Genomic DNA, 21,230 nt, shown 5'->3' on the forward strand with positions numbered 1-21,230 from the left:
CTTAAAGTCCCACTTCACAGAAGCGTGGGCAATGGGTTGTGTTAAGTACACCCTGGTGCTAGGAGTACCTGTTGGACTGGAATCAGATCAGACCATATCATAGCACAAATCTGGTAGGACTAGACAGTGCTGTTCAACCTACCATGGCACTAAGATGAGCCACATTTGTGTTCAGATGACATTTTTGTTGAGTCTTTTTTTTTTCTTTGTTTTTCTACAAAGTTTCTCTGTGTACCTTTGGAACCTGTCCTAGAACTCGCTCTGTAGATTAGGTTGCCTTGAACTCACGGAGACCTGACTGCCTCTGCCTTCTGAGTGCTGGAATTAAAGGCGAATGTCACCACCTCCCAGCAAGAGTCATTTTTTACAACTGAAATTCAGACTTTAAAATTAACTTTTCCTGTAAATTTCTTATAGATATATCAGAAAACATCTCAGCCAATGTTCTATTGTTCTGATACTTTTTGTTGTTGTTTTGCTTTTGTTTTTTGAGACAAGGTTTCTTTGTGTAATAGTCCTGGCTGTCTTGGAACTCTCTTTGTAGACCAGGCTGGCCTCAAACCCACCCCTGCCTCCTGAGTGCTGGGATTAAAGGTGTGCGCCACCACTGCCCAGCTGTTCTAAGAGTCTTTGTACAAATGAAACTTTTTTTTAAAGACAGAGTCTCATGTATCCTAGGATAGCCTCTAGCCTGCTTTATAGCAAGGATAACCTTAAATTTCTGATTTTCCTGCTTCTACCTCCTAACTGATGAGATGACAGGGTTTTGCTACCATATGGGTTTTATGTAATGTTCTAGGTGGAAGGCAGGGATTTCTACATGCCAGGCAAGCACTCTCACGCAACCCTAGCCTCCCACATGAACCTTAATAAGCCAGTTGTCATCCAGTTTCTGCTGCCTACAATGTCACTTGTAAAGACCAAGTCTTCAAGGATCACCTTGTGCCTTCTGAGACATTTGCTTATTCTAGGCACAGCTTTCTCAGGTTGCTTTAAGCTGAGTTCTCAGCAGTGAAGCTTCCCACTATGTTTTTCCTCTAGCTCACACACCAGCTGGCCTGGATTTCCTGGAAAGATTCCAGTTGAACTGGAACAAAAATTGTCACACATTTCCCACCACCAGTTTTGATTTCCTTGGCATAGTGTTAAGCTCCACAGCTGGACCTTAAGTCCAACTTCTTTTCTTGCATCAGCAATGCCCGGGAAGTGTTTTAACTTGAACACCTTGAATGCCTCGTGCTTCTTACCATTGGGCTTCATGATGTGGCTAAACATGGCTTTGTCCTTGTGGAGTGCCAGCTTAGGAAAGGCCCGGCTCTCGACAGCTTCTCATATTGTGGTGGCTGAGGGGAAAACAAGGTATATCTTTGGGTTCTTCAGCAGTTGGGGGGAGTGGTTTTTTATTTTTTCGAGACAGGATTTCTCTATGTAGCTCTAGCTGTCCTGGAACTCACTCTGTAGTCCAGGCTGGCCTCAAACTCAGAGATCAGCCCACCTCTGCCTCCTGTTTGCTGCGATTAAAGGTGTGCACCACCAACGCCCGGCTGGCTTTTTGAGATAGAATTTCTCTGTGGCTTTGAAGGCTGTCCTGGAACTAGCTCTTGTAGACCAGGCTGGTCTCGGAACTCACAGAGATCTGCCTGCCTGTGCCTCCCAAGTGCTGAGACTAAAGGCATGTGCCACCATCGCCGGCTTCTTCAGCATTTCTAAGCCATTATTCCTCCATAGAGCAGGGGTGGTAAGAAATAGTCCAAACTAAAAATTACAAAAACAGTAACAACTACTTTTAGGCTATGTATTGAGGGACAAAAAAAAAATAACAATACCTGTAAGTGTGGGTACCTACAGGTGGCACCAGGAACAGAGACCTGAAATATGGGGATTTAAGAAAAATAAAAAAGGAAAAAAAGTTAAGCCAGGTGGTGGTGGCACACACCTTTAATAGCAGCACTTGGGAAGCAGAAGCAGGTAAGATCTCTGTGAGTTCAAGTCCAGGCTGACAGGACAGGCTCTAAAGCTACACGTAGAAACCCTGTCTCAGAAAAAAAAAAAAGAAAAAAGAAAAAGAAAAACATTAAGGCAAGGGACTCATGAGAATAGTGTGCCCACAAGTGTAAAAAGCCAGGAGCATTCACTGGAGGTCAGAAGACGGGATAGTCAGGGTTAAAGAAGTGACATTTGTCTGCAGAAGGTCTGAAAACTTTGTTGCCGATGGAAAGAGTTCAAGTGGGACAGTACCAGTTGAAATTCCTGGAGCTCATTAATGAACTTCAGCTTCTTTCCCTGAAGGGGGAACTCTGGGTCCCTGAACTAGGTCCCCATTAGGAAGCAAGGGGACTGGAAAAAAATTCCTAGTAATGCTTTTCAGCTTTGGAAAGAAATAAAATCAGTAACAGATAAAAATGACAGTTAAAATTAAAAACAAAAGTGATCAGGAAAAAAAGAAGGACTAACAATGACAATAGAAGAAAAATTAGAACCTAAAAATATTTTATCTAGCCAGGCAGTGGTGGTGCATGCCTTTAATCCCAGCACTCAACATGCAGAGTCTGTAAGTATGAGGCCAGCCTGGTCTACAGGGTGTTTCCGGACAGCCAGGGATACACAAAGAAACCCTGTCTTGAAAAAAACAAGAAGAGGCCGGGCGTTGGTGGCGCACGCCTTTAATCCCAGCACTCGGGAGGCAGAGGCAGGCGGATCTCTGTGAGTTCGAGACCAGCCTGGACTACCAAGCGAGTTCCAGGACAGCCTCCAAAGCCACAGAGAAACCCTGTCTCGAAAAAACAAACAAAAAAAAAAAAAGAAAGAAAGAAAAAAGAAAAAAACAAGAAGAGCTTAAGGGTTTTCATCCTCCTTGCACTGATTTTGCTCCCCCACCTACAGTTCCAATTTCCTCTGCTCCTAAACCCTATTCATCAAGTGCAGTTCCGATAGCATGGAAACTTTACCCCTGCTGCCTTGCTTCATTTCTTTCTGAGGTTGTTGGGAAGGTTCCTTACCCTCCATAAGAGAATTAACTCCTTTTAAGTCACGGTACAGGTCTTCCAGCCAATAGACTGTATTAGTCCAATAGAAGGGAAAAGACGTGGAAGGATTTACTCTTTTACAGGTGAGTGAAACACCCAATCCTAATAACCTAGTAGAGAAATTATATACCCATTTCATTTAAGACTCTTTAGGATCTTAAGCAGGCTTGTGCTCAATCTGGACCAACTGTTCCTTTTCCATTGTCTTTTCTTGATTCTATTTCTGGGGACGTTTTTCTTCCCCAGATCTTAGCAAAGACTTGTCTTCCTGGGAGTGAATATTTACTGGGAAGGACTGATTATTCAGAAAGATGTCACGACCAAGCTATTAGAAAACAAAATAATGTGCCCATAACTATTGAAATGTTAACAGGAGAAGGCATGTAATGTGATGCTCAACAACAGATCACATATCTTCCTGAGACTGATGGACAGATCAATGGTTTGACTTTACCGATGTGGCATAAGTTACCAGATTCTGGAAAAAAAAACAGCAACTTTCTAAAATTGGAAGGGGCCTGAGAAGCCATATCAAGATTTTCTCATCATGTGATGGTGGTACATACCTTTAATCCCAGCACTCAGGAGGCAGACAGGTAAATCTCTATGAGTTTGAGCCCAGCCTGGTCTACAGACCGAGTTCCAGGACAGTCAGGGTTACACAGATTTTGCTTTTTTTTTTTGAGACAGGGTTTCTCTTTATTGTTTTGGAGGCTGTCCTAGAACTTGCTCTGTAGACCAGGCTGGCTTCGAACTCAGGGAGATCCGCCTGCCTCTGCCTCCCGAGTGCTGGGATTAAAGGCGTGCTCCACCAACGCCTGGCTTAGATTTTTGCTTTTTATATTTTGCAGGCAGCCAACTGCCTGATGGTTGAGAGAGAGAGGACTGCCTGCTGTGCATACCTAAATGACTCAACCTGTGGAGGCTGGACAAAGAGGTTCCAAAGCGTCTGCAGAGGCTACAACTGAAGAAAGGAAGAGAACAGGGCGACATAATTGTCAAACAATGAAGAACAGAGTCTGCCTACCAACAACAACCCAGATGAAGAATCAACTGAGGGAAAAAACTTGGTGTGATCTCAGGGGAAGGGTGTGACTGCAGAATTGCTGTTTTTGCTATGTTGTCTCTGTTGAATGCATCTGTTACTGCTGAGACATATTGGATGTGTATGTACCTGATCCCTGTGCTTCACTTTTTTTTGTTTTGTTTTGTTTTTTTCCAGACAGGGTTTCTCTGTGGCTTTGGAGGCTGTCCTGGAACTCGCTTGGTAGTCCAGGCTGGTCTCGACTCGAACTCACAGAGATCCTCCTGCCTCTGCCTCCCGAGTGCTGGGGTTAAAGGCATGGGCCACCAACGCCCAGGTATATGCTTCACTTTGTTAACTGGGGAGAGAAAAACATTTCTGTTTATGTCAATGACTTTGAGATTTAGGTGCTCCCACTGCTAATCATATTGTTCCCCAAGCAGAGACAGTCATATGATAATTTAAGTATTGATGTTCATGCCTTGCATGATGAAATATTAACCATTCAACATTCAAAGTTAGGTAAGTTACCCTCTTCTATTGCTGCACAGAACCTGGAAGATAATTTTGATCATTATTTTTCTGTCTCTAATTGAACTTCTAAACTATGTTCCATAGGAATGTCACTGGAAAGCTTTTCTCTGGTTACACTGCCTTAAAACTTATTTGCTACACCATGTCTGCTTTAAAAATTGATTTGCAGCCGGGACGGTGGTGGCACATGTCTTTAATCCCAACACTCGGGAGGCTGAGGCAGGCGGATCTCTGTGAGTTTGACGCCAGCCTGGTCTACAGAGTGGGTTCCAGGACAGCCTCCAAAACAATACAGAGAAACCCTGTCTCAAAAAACCAAGAAAAAAAATTGATTTACAAACCCTAAACTTGAAAAACAAAAAAAAGAGGGAATTGCAGGGAACCATGGAGTTGGCCTGGCCTAGCTTGAGAGGCATGTGTCTTATGTTTTTCAGGTTAGAGTCCATGGCTCCTAGGGCACAATGTGCCTTCCAGTTTCTAAGAGACTGATGAACCCCATACAGTGAAATGTTCAGGTCATTTTGAGTTGGTTTCACTGTGTGTTCCCTTAGTAATCAAGCAAGGGTGAAAGCTTGACTGGACAATTGGACTTAGTCATTACTCTTGTGTACTCTGTATGGCTTGCAAACTTCATTGTATCCTGGTAACTACAACTATATTGATCCTTACAATTGCTATTATACTCTGTTTCTGATAAAGATATAACGTCTGATTGTTCTCACTAAAATTGTCACAGCCTCAGTCTTACTGTGGCCTTTCCAACCTGCCTGATTTAGTTCCTCTTGGCTTGGCCACATGTAAGTGAGCTCAGGCACTTACAAATAACCAGACCCAGTAGGTGGCTCATGTCTATACCCACACTCCAGAGGCAGATGCCAGAGTATATCACGTTCTAGGCTACACAGCAATACTCTTTTTTTTTTTTTTTTTTTTTTTTTTTTGGTTTTTCGAGACAGGGTTTCTCTGTAGCTTTGGAGGCTGTCCTGGAACTCACTTTGTAGACCAGGCTGGCCTCAAACTCACAGAGATCTGCCTGCCTCTGCCTCCCGAGTGCTGGGATTAAAGGCGTGCGCCACCAACACCCGGCCACAGCAATACTCTTTAAAGAGGAAGAAAATACTAACCAGTATAAAAGAAGTTAAATCTTTTTGAAGACAATCTCCATCAAGAAATGAAAATCAAAGGTAATAACTACATACCCATGTCCTGAACCACGGGACATTCAGCGTGGGGCTGGAGGGTATCTAGGGGAAAGATGAGGGCAGGAGATGTGAAAGAATGGATGCCAAGGCAGGAGTCTGATCAAAGCAACAACTTTATTTCACCCCAAAGGGCTTTATATAGGAGAAGGGAGGAGTGGAAGGAATGGGGGTGTGCTGCAGCTGCAATGAGCCTGGTGGAGCAAAGGTCAGGGGGAGAGGTAACCCTCTGTTCTGCCTGGAAACTTAATTCATAGGGCAAAAGGTCGGGGGTAGAACCTCCTGTGTTGCTAGGTAACCTGACTGTAGTTCTTACTTTATCTGTCTCAATCTTTCCTATGTCCTTGCCTAACTCCTATCGGAATTGGGGGCTTTCCATTGAGCTAATCTTTAACTGCTAATTGAACTGCAGGCCTGTTTCTGGAATTTAGCAGAGGTAGCAGGGTGGTCCAGAGTCACTTACTCTCTATGAGGGTTGAGTCACATCTTTTCTTATGAGTATGTGGGGCAGCTGTATCTGGCTGATGGCCGGAGGACCCTGACACACACATTAGATTGAGGGGAATCTTAGGAAACTGGCCAATGCTAGTTTACAGTCCGAGACAAGGTAAAAATGAGTGGCCTTGATCTTGCAAATCTATCTGCCTTGGGAAAACCAAGGTCCAAGGAGGATGTGCAGAGCATAGAGGACATGCAACGACACATTGCTCACCCTGGGATGGATGCAAACAAATTACCCTAACTTATTTGCTCAAATACATAAGCCATTTATATTGTTCATGTACCTACCAGTTTAGATGAAGTCCATGAGGAGAGCTTGTCTCTACCTGCATCCTATCACCAGCTATAGCAATTTCCAGGTTGTAATTGACGACAAGAATTGAGTCTGTTGGAAGATCGTCTTAAGGCAATGCTGATGGTTAACAGGGACCTCATCTAAAGCTGTCAGAACTACATAAGACTTGTATGAGTATTCTATAACTGCTCTAAGAAACCACCACAAATTGGGAGATGGGTCTTAAAACAATGGAAATTTTCCACTACAACTCTGAAGGCCTCAAATCTAAAATCATCAGGGCTGCACTTCCTATAAAAACACTAGTGGAGGGCCCACCTTGAATGAGATCTGGTGCCCTCTACTGGCATGCAGAGATTGTATACATAATAAATAAAATAGTAAAAAAAAAACACTAGTGGAGGCTCCTTCCTGCCTCCACCAGCTCCTAGAGGCTTTCATAATTCCTTGTCTTGGAGCTGTATCCCATCTTTGACTCCATATTCATGGAGCTTGGACCTAGGGCCTTGCTCAAACTAAGAAATGCTCTACCTCTGGGCCCCAGTCCCCAAGACCTCTTCACTTTGCTGCTAACTCCCTCATTACACAGTTCTGGGATCTAGGAGTGTCTTGGAAACCTTACAATTTGGCTGAGGAAGTTAAACAATGACTCTGTGAGTTGAGGCAACCTCAAAAGCCAGCCAATGTTCCCTTTGGATTAGTGTGGGCCCACAGCAAAAAGCTCAGTGATAGCCCCCAGGATGCCTGAGGAGAGCTGCCTACTTAGTTTAACTTTTTTTTTTTTTTTTTTGGTTTTTCGAGACAGGGTTTCTCTGTATTGTTTTGGAGGCTATCGGTCCAGCCCAGCCTCGAACTCACAGAGATCCGCCTGCCTCTGCCTCTCGAGTGCTGGGATTAAAGGCATGCGCCACCACTGCCCGGCTTAGTTTAACTATTTTAAGTCGGTCAAATCTGAGGAATTCTACAAGAAGGCAAATGTCTTTCCCATGCTGGGTTCTATTTCATCAAACTTGGCCTAGGTTTGGTGACCTGGAGAGATGAGAGGTATAGTCTGTCCAGGAAGGGACCTAACAGAAGATACTGCTTGCATGAAGCTTAGGTTAAGGGGAAGGTGCCTTAGGTTCAGAGTGAAGCACATAAAACCACAAGTCAGGGGACAGTTCCCCTGAAGTCACCCGACTGTAAGTCTTGGCGAATTCACAACCCAGGTCAGTTTTGAAGGCCTGCAGGTCACACACTTAAGGAATCACCTTGTCCTGGAGTATGAACACCTTCATCCTACTTCAAACACCCACTAACCGACTTTTCCCAGGGACTGAGAAACAAAGCCTGCAGAGGCAGACTCCGAGGCCACCTGCTTTGTTATTTATGGCGTATGAACGTTTTGCCTGCATGTATGTGTATCAAATGTGTGCCAGGTTCAGAGGCCACAAGTGGGTGTTGGGAACTGGAGTCACAGACGGTTGTGAGCTGCCATGTAAGTTGTTCTTACCCACAGACCAATCCTGCACCCCCACCAGCCTTAAATTGCACTTAAATACATATATTTGAGCTCCTTTGATTCATGATCTATCTGCCAGCCAAGTTAGGCCCCGCCTAGCCGGCATTTGACTATACTTCGGGTTGGCTTGAGGAGCCGGGAGTTCAGCCTGATCCTTAACCGGATGAGGCTCCACCAGGTATATCTCAGTGACCTGTGTTATACACCCGCTGTGTACTTCCACTCCTTGGCCCGGAACCAGGCGATTAACGACCTCAGACTAGTTGAAAGACTAGGAACTTGGAGGCTGGTGAATTTCAGAGAACCTTAAAAGGTGAGCCGCCAAGGCGGGCCACCCCCTGCTTCGGCCAGGCCACGCCCACACCGACACCCTCCCACTTAGCCGAAAGGGTGGCACCCGATTCCAGCCTCGCCCCCCGACGTCACGACCAAGGCCAAGGGGCGGGCTTGACTCTGCGGAAGCGAGAGGCTAGACCCAGGCCCAAGCGGGAGCTCTCTGGGACCGCTGGGGACTAGCAGGTAGCACCGCCGCCCGAGGGGTCTACAGTAAGGTCGGTTAGTGGGAAAGGGGCTCTGGTTGCAAGAGGTTCAGCTGGCGGGAGCGGGTGTCCACTGGAGGAGGGTGCTGTTGATACGAGGGCGCTCAGCAAGTCGGGCTGAAGGTCTCCTGGAGAGGGGAAGCTATAGATACCCTGGTCACCCAGCTGTCGGCGTCCACATCTACTGGCTGAAGGGGACCAAAGATTCCGAGATTCGCTAAGCCGGCAAGGTTTGTTTCCAGGTTGGAGGGGGCCCTGGGGTTGCTGGGTGCGGGCTCGGGAGTCGCACAGCTGAGGCGACATGGTCTCTAGTTTAACACCTCGTCCCGCGCTCGGTCAGGATGGGCAGCAGCTCGCTGTCAGAGGACTACCGCCAGTGCCTGGAGCGCGAGCTGCGGCGGGGCCGCGCCGGCGTCTGCGGCGACCCCTCGCTGCGCGCGGTGCTTTGGCAAATTCTGGTGGAGGACTTTGACCTGCACGGGGCGCTACAGGACGACGCGCTGGCGCTGTTTACTGACGGCCTCTGGGGTCGTGCTGACCTGGCGCCTGCCCTACGCGATCTGGCCCGCGCCTTCGAACTCCTGGAGCTGGCCGCTGTGCACCTGTACCTGCTGCCGTGGAGAAAGGAATTCACCACCATCAAGGTATCGTTTGGCGATGTTCCTCCACTCCCTTCCTTGTCCTGGCTGTTGGGGGCTGCCGGTCCTCTTCAGGAAGAGTTCCGTGCTGAGGGGCTGTGGGCGTGTTGGGATGCATGCCTACCAGGGAGTCAATTCACCTAAAATTTGCATTGCTGTCCTCAAAGTAGTCTCACTGCCCTAGTTGCTATGGAAATTCTAGGATAGCCGTGGGTGGGAAGGTGAGGGAGGTACTTGATGTCCTGTGGTCATCCTAACTCCTCCAGGATGTGGACTGATCCCGTCTGTAAAAGGAGGCCGCTAAGACCAGGAAGAGAAAAGCAGACCAGAGACTGAAGCATGGACCTTGGTCCTGCCTGGGTCCAGGTTAGGCAGCCAGGTCCAGAGCTGGCCTGGTCCTTTGGTCAGCTGATGGACCACGGAGGGGGGGCAGGGCCGCTCTGAGCTAATTTTGAGTGGGAAGGCAATGACGTTAGTGAGCACGTGGGCGAGGTAAACCTCCAATGGTTGCCATAGCAGCAGCTCCCCCTCCACACCCTTTTCTCTCCCTGCCCCACCGGGACAACTGAGATCCTGGAACTTTCATTCATTCTTTCAGGCTAGAGGCCAGCCTACCAGCCCCAGAGGACCAAGGCTGTTAAGCTTGGTCTTGAAATAGGCTGGTTCTGGGAGTGTTGCGATGGAGCTAGTGCGGGTAGTCTCCTAGTTGTGGGGTTTTAAGATAAGTTACCTCCACTCCCTCTATGCCCCCTTTCTCCTAAGAGACCACGAAAACAGTCGGGGTGCAAAGACCAGTGCTCCTCATGTGCCCACGACACCTTCTTATAGGGTCTATGCAGGGAAGTGCTCTAAGGATGCCTAGAGCTGTAGACTTCCACATTTGAAAAAGATCCAAAAATTACCTTATTCCCTGGTCCACATGCAGCTTTGATCTAGAAAGCACATCCCCAGCTGTTAGCGTGGTCCTCTCACCAGCGGCACATTAGACACAGCAAGGGACAGTGAAAACAAAATGCCTGGTCTGAGAGCCACATCACCAGGGTTAATGGGGGGGGGGCACGACAAAAATAAAGGACAGAATATTCCTATAGGCTGAGGCAGGAGGATGGTGAGTTTAGGGTCAAGCTGTTTCAGAATAAAAGATCTAAAGAGCTGGGTGGTGGTGGTGCACACACCTTTAATCCCACCACTTGGGAGGCAGAGAAATAGGTGACTGAGTTCCAGGCCAGCCTGGTCTACAGAGTGAGTTCCAGGACAGCCAGGGCTATGCAGAGAAACCCTGTCTTGAAAAACACATGGGGGGAAGGGTGTGTGTGGCAGGGGAGACACACACGACCACACACACACACACAAACACAAAAGCACACCGCTAGGGATATGGCTCAGTGGCACAGTGCTTGTTTAGTATATAAAGACATCAGGTTCTCCCTAGAGGGAAAAAAGATCCACGCTCAATCCAGCAGATGAAAGCAGTCTCTGGGGGTGAATGAACTCCAAAAGTGAACCAACACTGAGTCCACACAGGCTGCATCCAAGAGCCTCTATGCAGAGCATCCCTGACCAGGACCCTTCCTTGCAGACCTTCTCAGGGGGCTATGTGCATGTGCTGAAGGGCGTGCTCTCTGAGGAGCTCCTGACTCGAAGCTTCCAGAAGATGGGCTACGTGCGCAGGGACAACCACCGCCTAATGGTGACCACCCCACCCCCTGCCTGCCAGCTGGTTCAGGTGGCCCTAGGCTGCTTTGCTCTTCGGCTAGAGTGTGAGATCCTAAGCGAGGTGCTGACCCAGCTGGGCACAAGTGTGCTACCAGCTGAGGAGCTGCTCCGAGCACGACGGGCTAGTGGGGACGTTGCCTCCTGTGTGGCCTGGCTGCAGCAGCGGCTAGCCCAGGATGAGGAGCCACCACCACTGCCTCCCCGGGGCACACCTGCTGCTTATGGGGCCCCAGTGGACCTCTATCAGGACCTACAGGAGGATGAGAGCTCAGAAGCCAGTCTGTATGGTGAGCCCTCCCCAGGGCTGGACTCACCCCCTGTAGAACTGGCATATAGGCCACCACTCTGGGAGCAGAGTGCCAAACTATGGGGCTCTGGGGGTCAGTCCTGGGAACCCCAAGCTGATGATCTGCACCGGGCCAGCAGCCCACCATATGGGGCTCTGGAAGAGGAACTAGAGCCAGAACCCTCTGCTTTCTCCTTCCTCTCTCTACGCCGTGAGCTGAGTCGTTCAGGAGACTTAGCTACCCCTGAAGCCCCTGGGAGCCCTGGGAAGGCCAGCCCCCGACACAGGCAGGCAGAAGGAGCGTCAACCTCAGCCTATGGGCCTGTTGTTGAGCCTCTGGGCTACCAGGCACACAGCTGCTTGAGCCCTGGTAACCTGCCTACCCTCTGCTGTGACACTTGCCGCCAGTTACACGCTACCCACTGCACTGCCCTATCAGCCTGCCGCCCAAGTCATTCACTGCGCATACTTCTTGGTGACAACCAGAGACGCCTGTGGCTGCAACGACCACAGGTGGATACCCTGATCTATGATAGTTCTGGGGCCCATCCCTAGGCCCAGATGGACCCCAAGACAAGAGTTTGGGGAGATTAATATTTCATGGTGCTTCTTTTGGGAAAGGGCCTAGGTCACTGGCTGCCCCAGCCCTCCTATTCCCCCAGGGGAGTCCAGTATCTACAGTTGGGAGAGGGTAGAGCCTTCATGGAATGGTCTTGCTGGGGCCACATCAGGCCCTCCTCACTGACATGTCCTGTCTACAGCAGGCCCTGTGCTGAAAGTCAGTAAGATCCTTCTCTCATGTCCCTATCCTTATGCCCAGATGTGCTGGGTAGAGAAGTCCAGGTTGTCCATGTTACAGTACCCAAACTCACTCCTAGGACCCCACCCTGTGAACTGCCTGAAGCTCCCTACCTGCTCCCTGCAGTCTATGGTTCAGGATATGTCCCTCTCTCCATATCCTGAGAAATCATTACCCAGGAGCTTGCTCAAGAGTCTGCAGACGCCAGAGTGATTTGGGCCATGTGGCAGGGTCTGGCAGGGCACAGCTCACTTAGCTGTGAGGCCCCTGCTAAACCTGCTGTTAGTAAGGAGCCCTGCAAAAAAACAGGCAGCGGGAGGAGCTCTCACCCCCCTTCCCCTTCAGCAGAAATGGTTCTCAACAACCAGCTGCCTACTAGCCAAAGAGGGGGTGAGCCTACACAGGCCACCCCCTGGGCTACTGCCAAAAAGCAGCTCATTGCCCCACGTAGCTCCTTACAGGTACAGAAAACCAAGAAGAAAGAAGTTATACCCCCTTTTCCCTTGGGGGTAGCCAGGGCCCCTCACTGGGGTCCCTAAACCAATAATCCACAAGACAATGATAATGAAGGGCTGGGTTTTCATCAACCATGTGGAGGCCCAGGTACAGCAACTGCTGCTCTGAGACACTTCCTCTACTGGCACCCCTTCAGCCAAGCCCGTTCCTAGTCCCAGCCCCTCGGAGGACACTGTCCATGTTGCATGGATCAAAACCCCAGAGTACATTAAAGGATTGTGAAACTGTCTATTGGAAAGGCTTTTTATCTCTCCACCCCTGGAAAAGGAGCCCACCAATTCTCTCCCTGGGCATCAGTACCAGTCATATCCAGCAAGGGCTCTCATTCTGACAGTCTTAAAAGCATCCTATTTTGTGGTCCCAACCAATATTCCTCCTTCCCACCTGAAGCCCCACCATCCCTGCCCAGGGTCACCTCAGCCTGTCTGTCCTGAGTAGCTTCTAGTGACCAAGCAACAGTATAGTCTCCTTGACCTGCTCATTCCAGGCTAATGCCTAGCTCCAGTTCCAACACTACACTGATTTGGAACTTTAGGTCTCTTAGCACTAGCACTGCCTCTCCAGAAGCACGGCTGCCAGGAGTAATAGGCCACCAGATGGTGCTACAACAGCCCTGTCTATGCTGGGTATCCCCACTCAGCAACATCCCTGTCCATAATCTACTTGCATCTGGGCACAGAGGATAACAGGGAGGAGTCAGCTGAAGAGAAGGATGTTAGCCGGAGGGCCCAAAGGCATCTTGGCTTGGAGGGCCCTCCCAGTCTGCCGACTGATGATCCATGAGGATGTGTAGGGATGGGCTGGACACATCATCAGGGCTTGCATCGTTTGCTCTGCCCATCAGTGGCAGCTGGGGCAGCACGCTTATTTCGGTGGTGGGGGAAGGTGGGCATGAGTTCCGGCTCGCAGGCTGCAGGAAAAGGATAGCTTCAGTGCTGGCTCGGAGAAGGGGTTCCTAGTGAGGCATGCTCCAGGTCTAGATGGGACTCCTCTCTTCAGCTGGCCCTAGCCCTCCATCTGCTCCCTACCTTTCCCCCTGTGGAGTCTGCCCACATTCCACCCACACAAACCTGCATTGGGAACTCACCCAATATGGACAATTAGGGCTTTTTGTGAAGCCCCCAAAGAGGAGAACCCAAGGAGATGCCAAACTCACGTAGGGGTTTCTCTTTGAAGTAGGAGCTCTCCAGACAGTCCCCCGCAGTTGCCCTGGAGAATGACAGTAACCTTTGGCTTTGGAGAGGCCTATTTCACTCACAACACAGCCAGGCTCAACAGCCCAACTCAACATCCAACAAATGGGGGCTGAAGTCTAGATACTGGCAGGCAGCTCAGAATGGCTCTAAGACCACTACACAGAACACCTGGCGCTTACGGGAAGGGGCATCTACAGTCTGCATTGGGAAAACTGTCTTTAAAAGGTTTGCTGAACTGAGATGGCTCAGTGCTAGAGTGCTGCCCAGCATGTGCCAAGGCTGTAGTTTCCTGCACCCCACACCACAAAAAGTAAATTAAGGATTTGAGTTTAAGGTAGCCTTCCACCCTCAAGTCAGGGCCCTCTCCTCCTGAGGCCATGGCCCATGGAGCTGCCTATTGGAAGGGTCTGTCTGTACCTTTTCTTAGGGTCATACATGAAGAGGAAATTGAGCAGACGAAGTCCAGCCTCTGAGAGCCATGGGAACTTGTGCTTGAGATTGTTGTAGGGCTGTTTCCTCAAGCTGTATTGGCCAGCCAGCGGCAGCTTGGAAAAACCCTGAAAGAGGCAGGGGCTGGAGCCACAGCGCCACCAGGCAGAGGTGGGGGGTTGAAGGTTGTCCATAATACCCACCGGCCAGATATTCTCACTCGGTGTCCCCAGCAGCTGTACAATCAAGTCGATCTGGTGGATCTCCGAAGTGCCAGGGAGAAGGGGCTTATGGGCCAGCAGCTCTGCCAGAATGCAGCCAACAGCCCTGCAGAAGCAGCCAACCTCTGCTTAGCCTCCTACCAAAGTACTCATGAAGAAAGCAAGTGGCCATAAGGGTCTCCCACCAGGTCTGCAAATGCTGCCTTGTGAGAACCTCAGTGCCAGAGACCAGGGAGCACCCCAACTATGTTCTTATGCTTCTCCTTGGGTTCCAAGGTCAGGCTCACCACCACAGCACCAATCCTGCTCCCCCTGTCCCAGGGCTGACCTCCAGGGCCAGGTCACTTGAGGCCCCAGGAGCAGAAATCACTCCTACCACATGTCAATGCTGGTAGTCTGGGTAGTAGTTCCAAGCAGCAGCTCTGGGGCTCGGTACCTGCAGACAAAGGCCCCATTTTACCCCTGGTCAGCTCCTCTTCTTCAGTCTGAGCTCCCTCAGGGTCCCCAGTGGCCTGAGCAACAGGGTCACTACTCATGGCTTGGACTACCCTCTACCCTAAGCCTGAGAGAGCTACCATGTCTATATTACCAGAACCAAGGGGTCAGCAGCTTGCTTTCAGGTGGAGGTCAAAAGACGCACAGCTGAGGCCATGTAAGGACCCTAACGAGAATGTGAGGGTCATCAGTGCCCTGCCCTTTGCCACAGCTCATTCTGCCCTAAAGACAGCTACAGAAAGCTACACCACCCTTCCTGAGACAGAGCCAGGCTATTTAGAACTAGTGCAGTGCAGGATAGCTTTCTTTATTAGGGTTTTTGTTGTTGTTACTGTTGTTTTTTGAGACAGGGTTCCTCTGTGTAGCCCTGGCTATCCTGGAACTTGCTCTGTAGACCAGGTTGGCCTCAACTCAAGAGATCTGCCTGCCTCTGCCTCCCCAATGCTGGGATTAAAGGCACAACTACACAAAGGGCCCCGAGCAAGGCATGCCCATTCCTATGGGGCGCCACAATTCTAAGGAACTCACCAGAGGGTAACAACCTTGGGAGTCATTGGCTTTACTGGAACACCATAGGCCCGAGCCAGGCCAAAATCGGCTATAACAAGAGAGAGGAGACAGAATATCAGAATACACTCAATGAGGACAGACAAGCTGCAATCTGGAAAGAGCTGAACTAAGATTAAGATAACCTGGGGCAGCCGGGCATAGGTGGCACATGTCTTTCATCCCAGCACTCGGGAGGCAGAGGCAGGCGGATCTCTGTGAGTTTGAGGACAGCCTGGTCTACAGAGCAAGTGCCAGGATAGGCTCCAAAATAATACAGAGAAATCCTGTCTTGAAAAACAAACAAACAAAATAGCCTGGGGCTAGGAAGACAGACAGGCCATCTCTGGCTTTCAAGGCTATACTGACACCCCCAACTCCTAAAGGCATGCTCAAAGAAACCCAGCCCCACATGTGTGGGGTCAGCACCCAGTACTCACCTGTCTTTACACAGCCCTTATCTGTCATGAGCAAGTTGGACACCTTTAGGTCCCTGGGTCAGAAAGAAAGCATTGGTTTTCTGAGAAAGTCAGTTCCAAAGGGCAACCAAAACACCTTCCAGGCATTTAACTAAGGTCTGCTAAAATCAAGAGGGTGGGTAGAAGTATGGAACTGGCTGCTGGGAAGCCAGCAATCTCAGTAACTGAGCAAGAAGTCTAGGCGAGGTCTCCAGTCACGCTGCAGCTTTGCCCCAGAACAAAGGCCAGACAAACAGGCTCCAAGCCTCGCAGTGCTCTTTAGTGACAGCCAGCTCCCGGCCTGAGACTCACTGTAGGTAGGTACTTTCTACTGAAGGCTTCCAGCCACTGTTCTCATCTACCCACCCACCTTCTACTTCCTAGAAATATGAGGCTTGTTTGATCTAAGATCCTAGCCTGGGAGCAGTCAAGAGAATTTCTACTGGGTGTTTGCTCCTCTCCTGAAGATATTCAGAATGAGGCACTGTGGGAAGCCAAAATTATTCCTGGCCCTCTCCCTCCCACCCCCAAGACACCCCCAACACACCTTCCTCCTGCCCACCTGTGGATGATGAAGCTCCTGTGCAGGTACTGAAGGCCACGAAGCACCTGCAGCATGATGCACTTAACCTAGGCGGGGTTCAGAAGCACAAGCTGGAGTGCTTTGATACACTGCCTGGCAGTCACCAGCAGCTTCAGGAGTGTGGCTGTTGCTATGTACTGCACAGCTAAGATGGCACTGCAACAGACTTGAGTATGTGGTGCACATGTTTGCATATGTGTGGGTGCATAACATATGTGTGGGTGCACATGTATGTGCGTAAACGTAAGAGGTTAACATCAAGTGTCTTCATCAATTGCTTTCTACCTTATATATTGTGGCAGCATCTCTCATTTGAACCCAGAGCAGGCCAAATTTAGCTGATCTAGCTAGCCAGCTTGCCTAGAAATCCTGTCTCCACCACCTCCCTTATGCAGGGATTATAGGGAGGCTGCCATACACACCTAACATTTATATGGGTGTTAGGGATCCAAACTTTGGTCCTCACACTTGTATACACACATGCACTTTGCCCTCCGAGCCGTTTCTCCAGTCTCCTTTTCCTTTTTAGTAGCTTGATGTGTAGACTGAGAAGACCTGGGGCCAACTCCCAACTCCTCAGGCTGGGTTCCCAAGCTCCCACAGTACCCCACCTAGATGCTGTGAAAAAGGCAGTGGGCACCTCCCTGACATACCTGGGCCTCAGAGAAAGGTGTTGGCATATTTTCCAGCAGGCTGGCCAGATCTTGTTCACAGTAACCCATCACCAGGAAGATGCTAGGAGAAAAGAGAAAACACACGCACTTTCTATTTTCCCCAGTAGGTAAAGAGGTCTGTGCCTGCTGTAGAAAGGTTAACCCCGGGGGAGGAGTCCTTTTGGGTAGGATAGCCTCAAGAAATCACACACCTCTCCAGGTGGTTGCCCACAACCACCTCCTTCAGCTCCACAATGTTTGGATGGCGGAGACGCAAGAGTAATGTGATCTCACGAAGGCTGCTGATGGGAATGCCTGTAACCAAAGGGACTCAATGAACCCTACTCCACTACACCTGGGACCCCATAACCACTGTCCCCTCATCAGGGAAATTACACTGATACCGCTCGTACTCCAGCATTCCTTAATGATGCAAGGCAAGTGGGCAGGGGCACTGGTGTATGTGGAGGGTGACGGGACCTCACCAGAATATGGGGCAAAAGGGTTTGGAGAGCATGCACAGGTTCACAGCTAGCCAAGGTAGGGAAAGTCTGGCAGGGCTCAGGGAGCTCAAGTTCCGGCTGCAGTGACAGGCTGGGCCTGCCCCTTAACCATTATGCACCCTGAGAAACCTCAGGTAACTTGTGCCTTTCCGCTCCCTCCTGCTCTGATGTCCCGGGCAGGGTGGTCCTGTGCCCCGTTCCCAGCTCACCATCTTTTTCTTTGTCCATTCGCACCTTCTTCAGGGCAACAATTTCATCTGTCTGGGTATCCCGGGCCCGATCTGCAACAGAAGCACATACGTAACGAAGTCTATCTCAAACTGTCACAGCCCCATCATACCACACAGGAGTCTCTTTTATGAGATTCTTGGGTTTCTTTTTCTTCTCTGGCATCTAATGCCTAGTCAACACTCAATTCTTCCTTCCTTTCCAAGACTTGAGTTTGGGGATCCTCACTGGAGCTGGGTCGGGAGTTTGCAGTTTTGCCCTGAGCTGAAAACTGGCCACCAGCAACTCATCCAGTGAGGAATTCTCCTCAGGAATTCTCTTTCACATGCAGCCCACTGCTTTCTGCTCACTTGTGCACTTGTGCTGAACTCTTAACTGCAATTAAGTAGTCCGGAGGGGGGGGGGACACACGACACTTTTTATTTGATAATGGCTTACAAAGCATTGACTTGTGCAACTTCCAAATACCTAGCCAAAATGACTCACACCCATGGAGCTGCAAGGAGTTTTTTTTTCTTTTTTGGTTTTACAAGACAGGGTTTCTCTGTATTGTTTTGGAGGCTGTCGGTCCAGCCCGGCCTCGAACTCACAGAAATCTGCCTGCCGCCGGGCGGTGGTGGCGCACGCCTTTAATCCCAGCACTTGGGAGGCAGAGGCAGGCGGATCTCTGTGCGTTCGAGGCCAGGATGGACCGATAGATAGCCTCCGAAACAATACAGAGAAACCCTGTCTCGTAAAAACCAAAAAAAAAAAAAAAAAAAAAATCTGCCTGCCTCTGCCTCCTGAGTGCTGGAATTAAAGGCGTGAGCCACCACCGCCAGGCTGCAAGGAGTTCTTTAGAAGTGGTACATTTATTGATCAGTTATCGACACTCCACAGTTACATATTTGGATCGATGACATTAGCAACCCAAGGCTTATGTTTATCCATTCATGGGGTAAATTTTGTGGAAATCACACCAGGTATTAAAGTCTGGGAGCAAACTTTGGCCTGGTTTGGAGTACGGAGTATGAGCCTTCCATTCCCAACACGGCTGGAGCTACAGGCTCCTTGTCCTGACTACTCACACACAATGCCATAGGTGCCTTCGCCAATTCGGTTCAGTTTCTCAAACTCCTTAACACTCCGGCATCTTCCAAGCTGAAAGACAGAGGAGTAGCCGATGTGGGGATCTGGAAGCTAATGGCACACAAGAGGTGATGAAGCCCACCCGGGCCTGGCGCTGAACACCTGCTTACGCCTTGCTCACCACACGGTAAGCAACCACATACTTGAAATTTCTGATGAGTGGAGGGGAAGGACACTGGAACACTTTGAATTATTGAAGCCACCTTCAATACTTCCTCCAACCTGGTGTTCCAATGTCTGCTATCTAAGGATCCTGCCTCCAACATTCAGTTACTTTTTTTTGTTTTTGTTTTTCCGAGCAGGGTTTCTCTGTGTAGCCTGTGCTGTGCTGGAACTCACTCTGTAGACCAGGCTGGCCTCAAACTCACTGAGATCCTCATGCCACTGCACCGGCAGTGCTGGGACTAAAGGCGTGCACCACCACCGCCCATGATCAGATCTTTAACCCAGCTTCTCACACCTCTCTCCTCTTAGGTTTCCTGTTTACTCTGCACTTCCCTCCAACATGATTTTGTGCTGCCAATGCTTGTCATATTTGTCCAAATTCTGGCTACATTTCCTGGTCCAAAACAAATGTCAACTTATCTATAAATCTCTTACTGAATCTACTCCTTTTCTCCAAAACCTCCATTATTTTTTATCTTTGCTTGTTTCTGAGGTCTCACTTTGCAGCCCAGGCTGCCCTCCAATCTGGGGTGAGCATCCTGCCTCAGCCTCCTGAGTACTGGGATTACAAGTACAAAATCACCATTAATTCTTGACATTTTTGTCTTGAGGAGCCAACTTTGTTTTTTTTATGAGACAGGGTTTCTCTGTATTGTTTTGGAGGCAGTCTGAACAACCCGGCCTCGAACTCACAGAGATCCGCCTGCCTCTGCCTCCTGAGTGCGGGGATTAAAGGCGTGCGCCACGACCGCCCTGCCGAGGAGCCAACTATTGAAAGCTATCGTGCATATTCTCCCCCTTTAGGAGAGGAGTTCAAATTTCGATACTTCAGCTTCCAGCATAGTGAGTGTTCTGACCCTCCTAGGGAGTAAATTTAAGTTCATTTTCCTTGGCCTTGAAACTATAAACAAGAAGTTAAAACATACGCGGGCTGCTACAAACCTCTTCCCACCAACTGTTTACTTCAGCACAAATCAGCGTCCCTAAGGTTCACTGTCCCCATCACACAAACGGGACGACAGTCAAAAACCTGGGTAAAAGCCCGGCGTAGGTGGTGCACGCCTTTCATCCCAGCACTAGGGAGCCAGAGGGAGGCGGATCTCTGTGAGTTCGAGGCCAACCTGGTCTACAGAGCGAGTTCCAGGACAGCCTCCGAAGCCACAGAGGGTTTCTGTCTGGGGGGGTTGGGGGAGGAATGTGTGTAAAGCAGAGCGGTCAGCAAGGTGCGAACTCTGAGCTACAGGTGCCACCGGGAACGCCCCATTCCCTGACCCTCATAAACTCCACGATCCACCCGGCCGCCTCACCGGAGTTCGCGCTCCGTCGGATCCCACCCGCGTGCCCCCCGCACCCAGCCGCTTGGCTGCGCATTTCTGCACACGCCGCAGCAAACTCTGGGACTGACATCCCTCCGATGCCGGCACCTCGAACTTTAACGCCACAATGAGGGCACCAGAGCGCTTCAGTCTGTCCCTGTCACAGAGCCGCCCGAGTGGCACCCCGTCGCACCCTGTGTTCTGGAGGCACGGTGAAGAAACCTTCCTTACGGATACACTTCAGTCGGATCTGATCTGACTCCAGGTCCACCTCCGCCATGCCGCAGCCGGTGCCGCCCCACCGCCCACTTCCAACGCGCAGGCGTAAACCGCCCCTCGGCGCAGGCGCACAATGTACTTCCGGCTTGTTTTGCATTCAACTTTGGGGAACCTCACCTAAGCATTCTCTAGAGATCTGCACCCCTGCTCATGGCACAGAGGTTCAGGTCCCTTTTCAGCGTTAGGTGGAGGCGCGACCGCACGAAGTTGCTCAAAGTCCTATCCCTGGCCAAACCTGCAGAAGTCTCTGGTCCTGGTCAGCTAGAAGAAAATGCTTGCCTTCCCTATTTCCCATTTAAGTGAGACCGATTCCAGCACATTGGCAGTGCTTTCTGCTCTTCACGGAGACTACAGCAAATGAACTATGCTTTTTGATAGTGGTTGGGTACATTCCCCAAAAAGTGGCTCTGTGGGAACTCAGTCCTTCCGGAGGCCAACCTTGTCCCATCACTAGCC

General features: G+C 49.9%; 3 protein-coding genes and 1 long non-coding RNA gene across 7 annotated transcripts in view; 2 read left to right on the top strand and 2 right to left on the bottom strand.

Moving 5' to 3' along the window:
* The window catches only part of Znf276 (zinc finger protein 276), a 34,702-nt gene extending 28,816 nt beyond the window's left edge, over positions 1–5,886 (bottom strand). Inside the window, exons 1-2 of the mRNA XM_040735176.1 lie at positions 5,784–5,886; positions 1,248–1,343 (exon numbers count right to left, since the gene is read on the bottom strand). The gene's annotated coding sequence lies outside the window, so the exon portion shown is untranslated. The remainder of the gene's footprint in view (positions 1–1,247; positions 1,344–5,783) is intronic.
* Positions 2,763–5,286, top strand: LOC121135862. The gene is made up of 2 exons (XR_005872983.1): positions 2,763–3,109; positions 3,878–5,286. It is a non-coding gene; the product is annotated as an uncharacterized LOC121135862 (long non-coding RNA).
* A 2,605-nt stretch (positions 5,887–8,491) lies between the features above and the next one.
* On the top strand, positions 8,492–12,803 carry Spata2l (spermatogenesis associated 2 like). The gene is made up of 3 exons (XM_005073150.4): positions 8,492–8,849; positions 8,960–9,263; positions 10,837–12,803. The coding sequence occupies exons 2-3, from the start codon at positions 8,961–8,963 to the stop codon at positions 11,812–11,814; spliced, it is 1,281 nt and encodes a 426-aa protein (XP_005073207.1). The 5' UTR covers positions 8,492–8,849; position 8,960; the 3' UTR covers positions 11,815–12,803.
* On the bottom strand, positions 12,804–20,998 carry Cdk10 (cyclin dependent kinase 10). Of its 4 annotated transcripts, none has more exons than XM_021229023.2 (13): positions 20,689–20,998; positions 18,954–19,026; positions 17,868–17,939; positions 17,368–17,470; positions 17,156–17,237; positions 16,467–16,549; positions 15,902–15,954; positions 15,444–15,513; positions 14,797–14,856; positions 14,403–14,526; positions 14,188–14,327; positions 13,731–13,783; positions 12,804–13,484 (listed from the first exon to the last, which is right to left on the bottom strand). In XM_021229023.2, the coding sequence occupies exons 1-13, from the start codon at positions 20,869–20,871 to the stop codon at positions 13,387–13,389; spliced, it is 1,194 nt and encodes a 397-aa protein (XP_021084682.2). In that variant the 5' UTR covers positions 20,872–20,998; the 3' UTR covers positions 12,804–13,386. The 4 variants fall into 4 exon arrangements, with proteins under 4 accessions (XP_021084682.2, XP_005073205.3, XP_021084683.1 ...); XM_005073148.4 differs by having other exon boundaries at positions 16,482–16,549; positions 20,689–20,835; XM_021229024.2 differs by having other exon boundaries at positions 20,727–20,833.
* Between the last annotated feature and the right edge of the window lie 232 nt (positions 20,999–21,230).

This window comes from Mesocricetus auratus, unplaced genomic scaffold (assembly GCF_017639785.1).
Source record: "Mesocricetus auratus isolate SY011 unplaced genomic scaffold, BCM_Maur_2.0 Super-Scaffold_6723, whole genome shotgun sequence".
Lineage (NCBI taxonomy): Eukaryota > Metazoa > Chordata > Mammalia > Rodentia > Cricetidae > Mesocricetus > Mesocricetus auratus.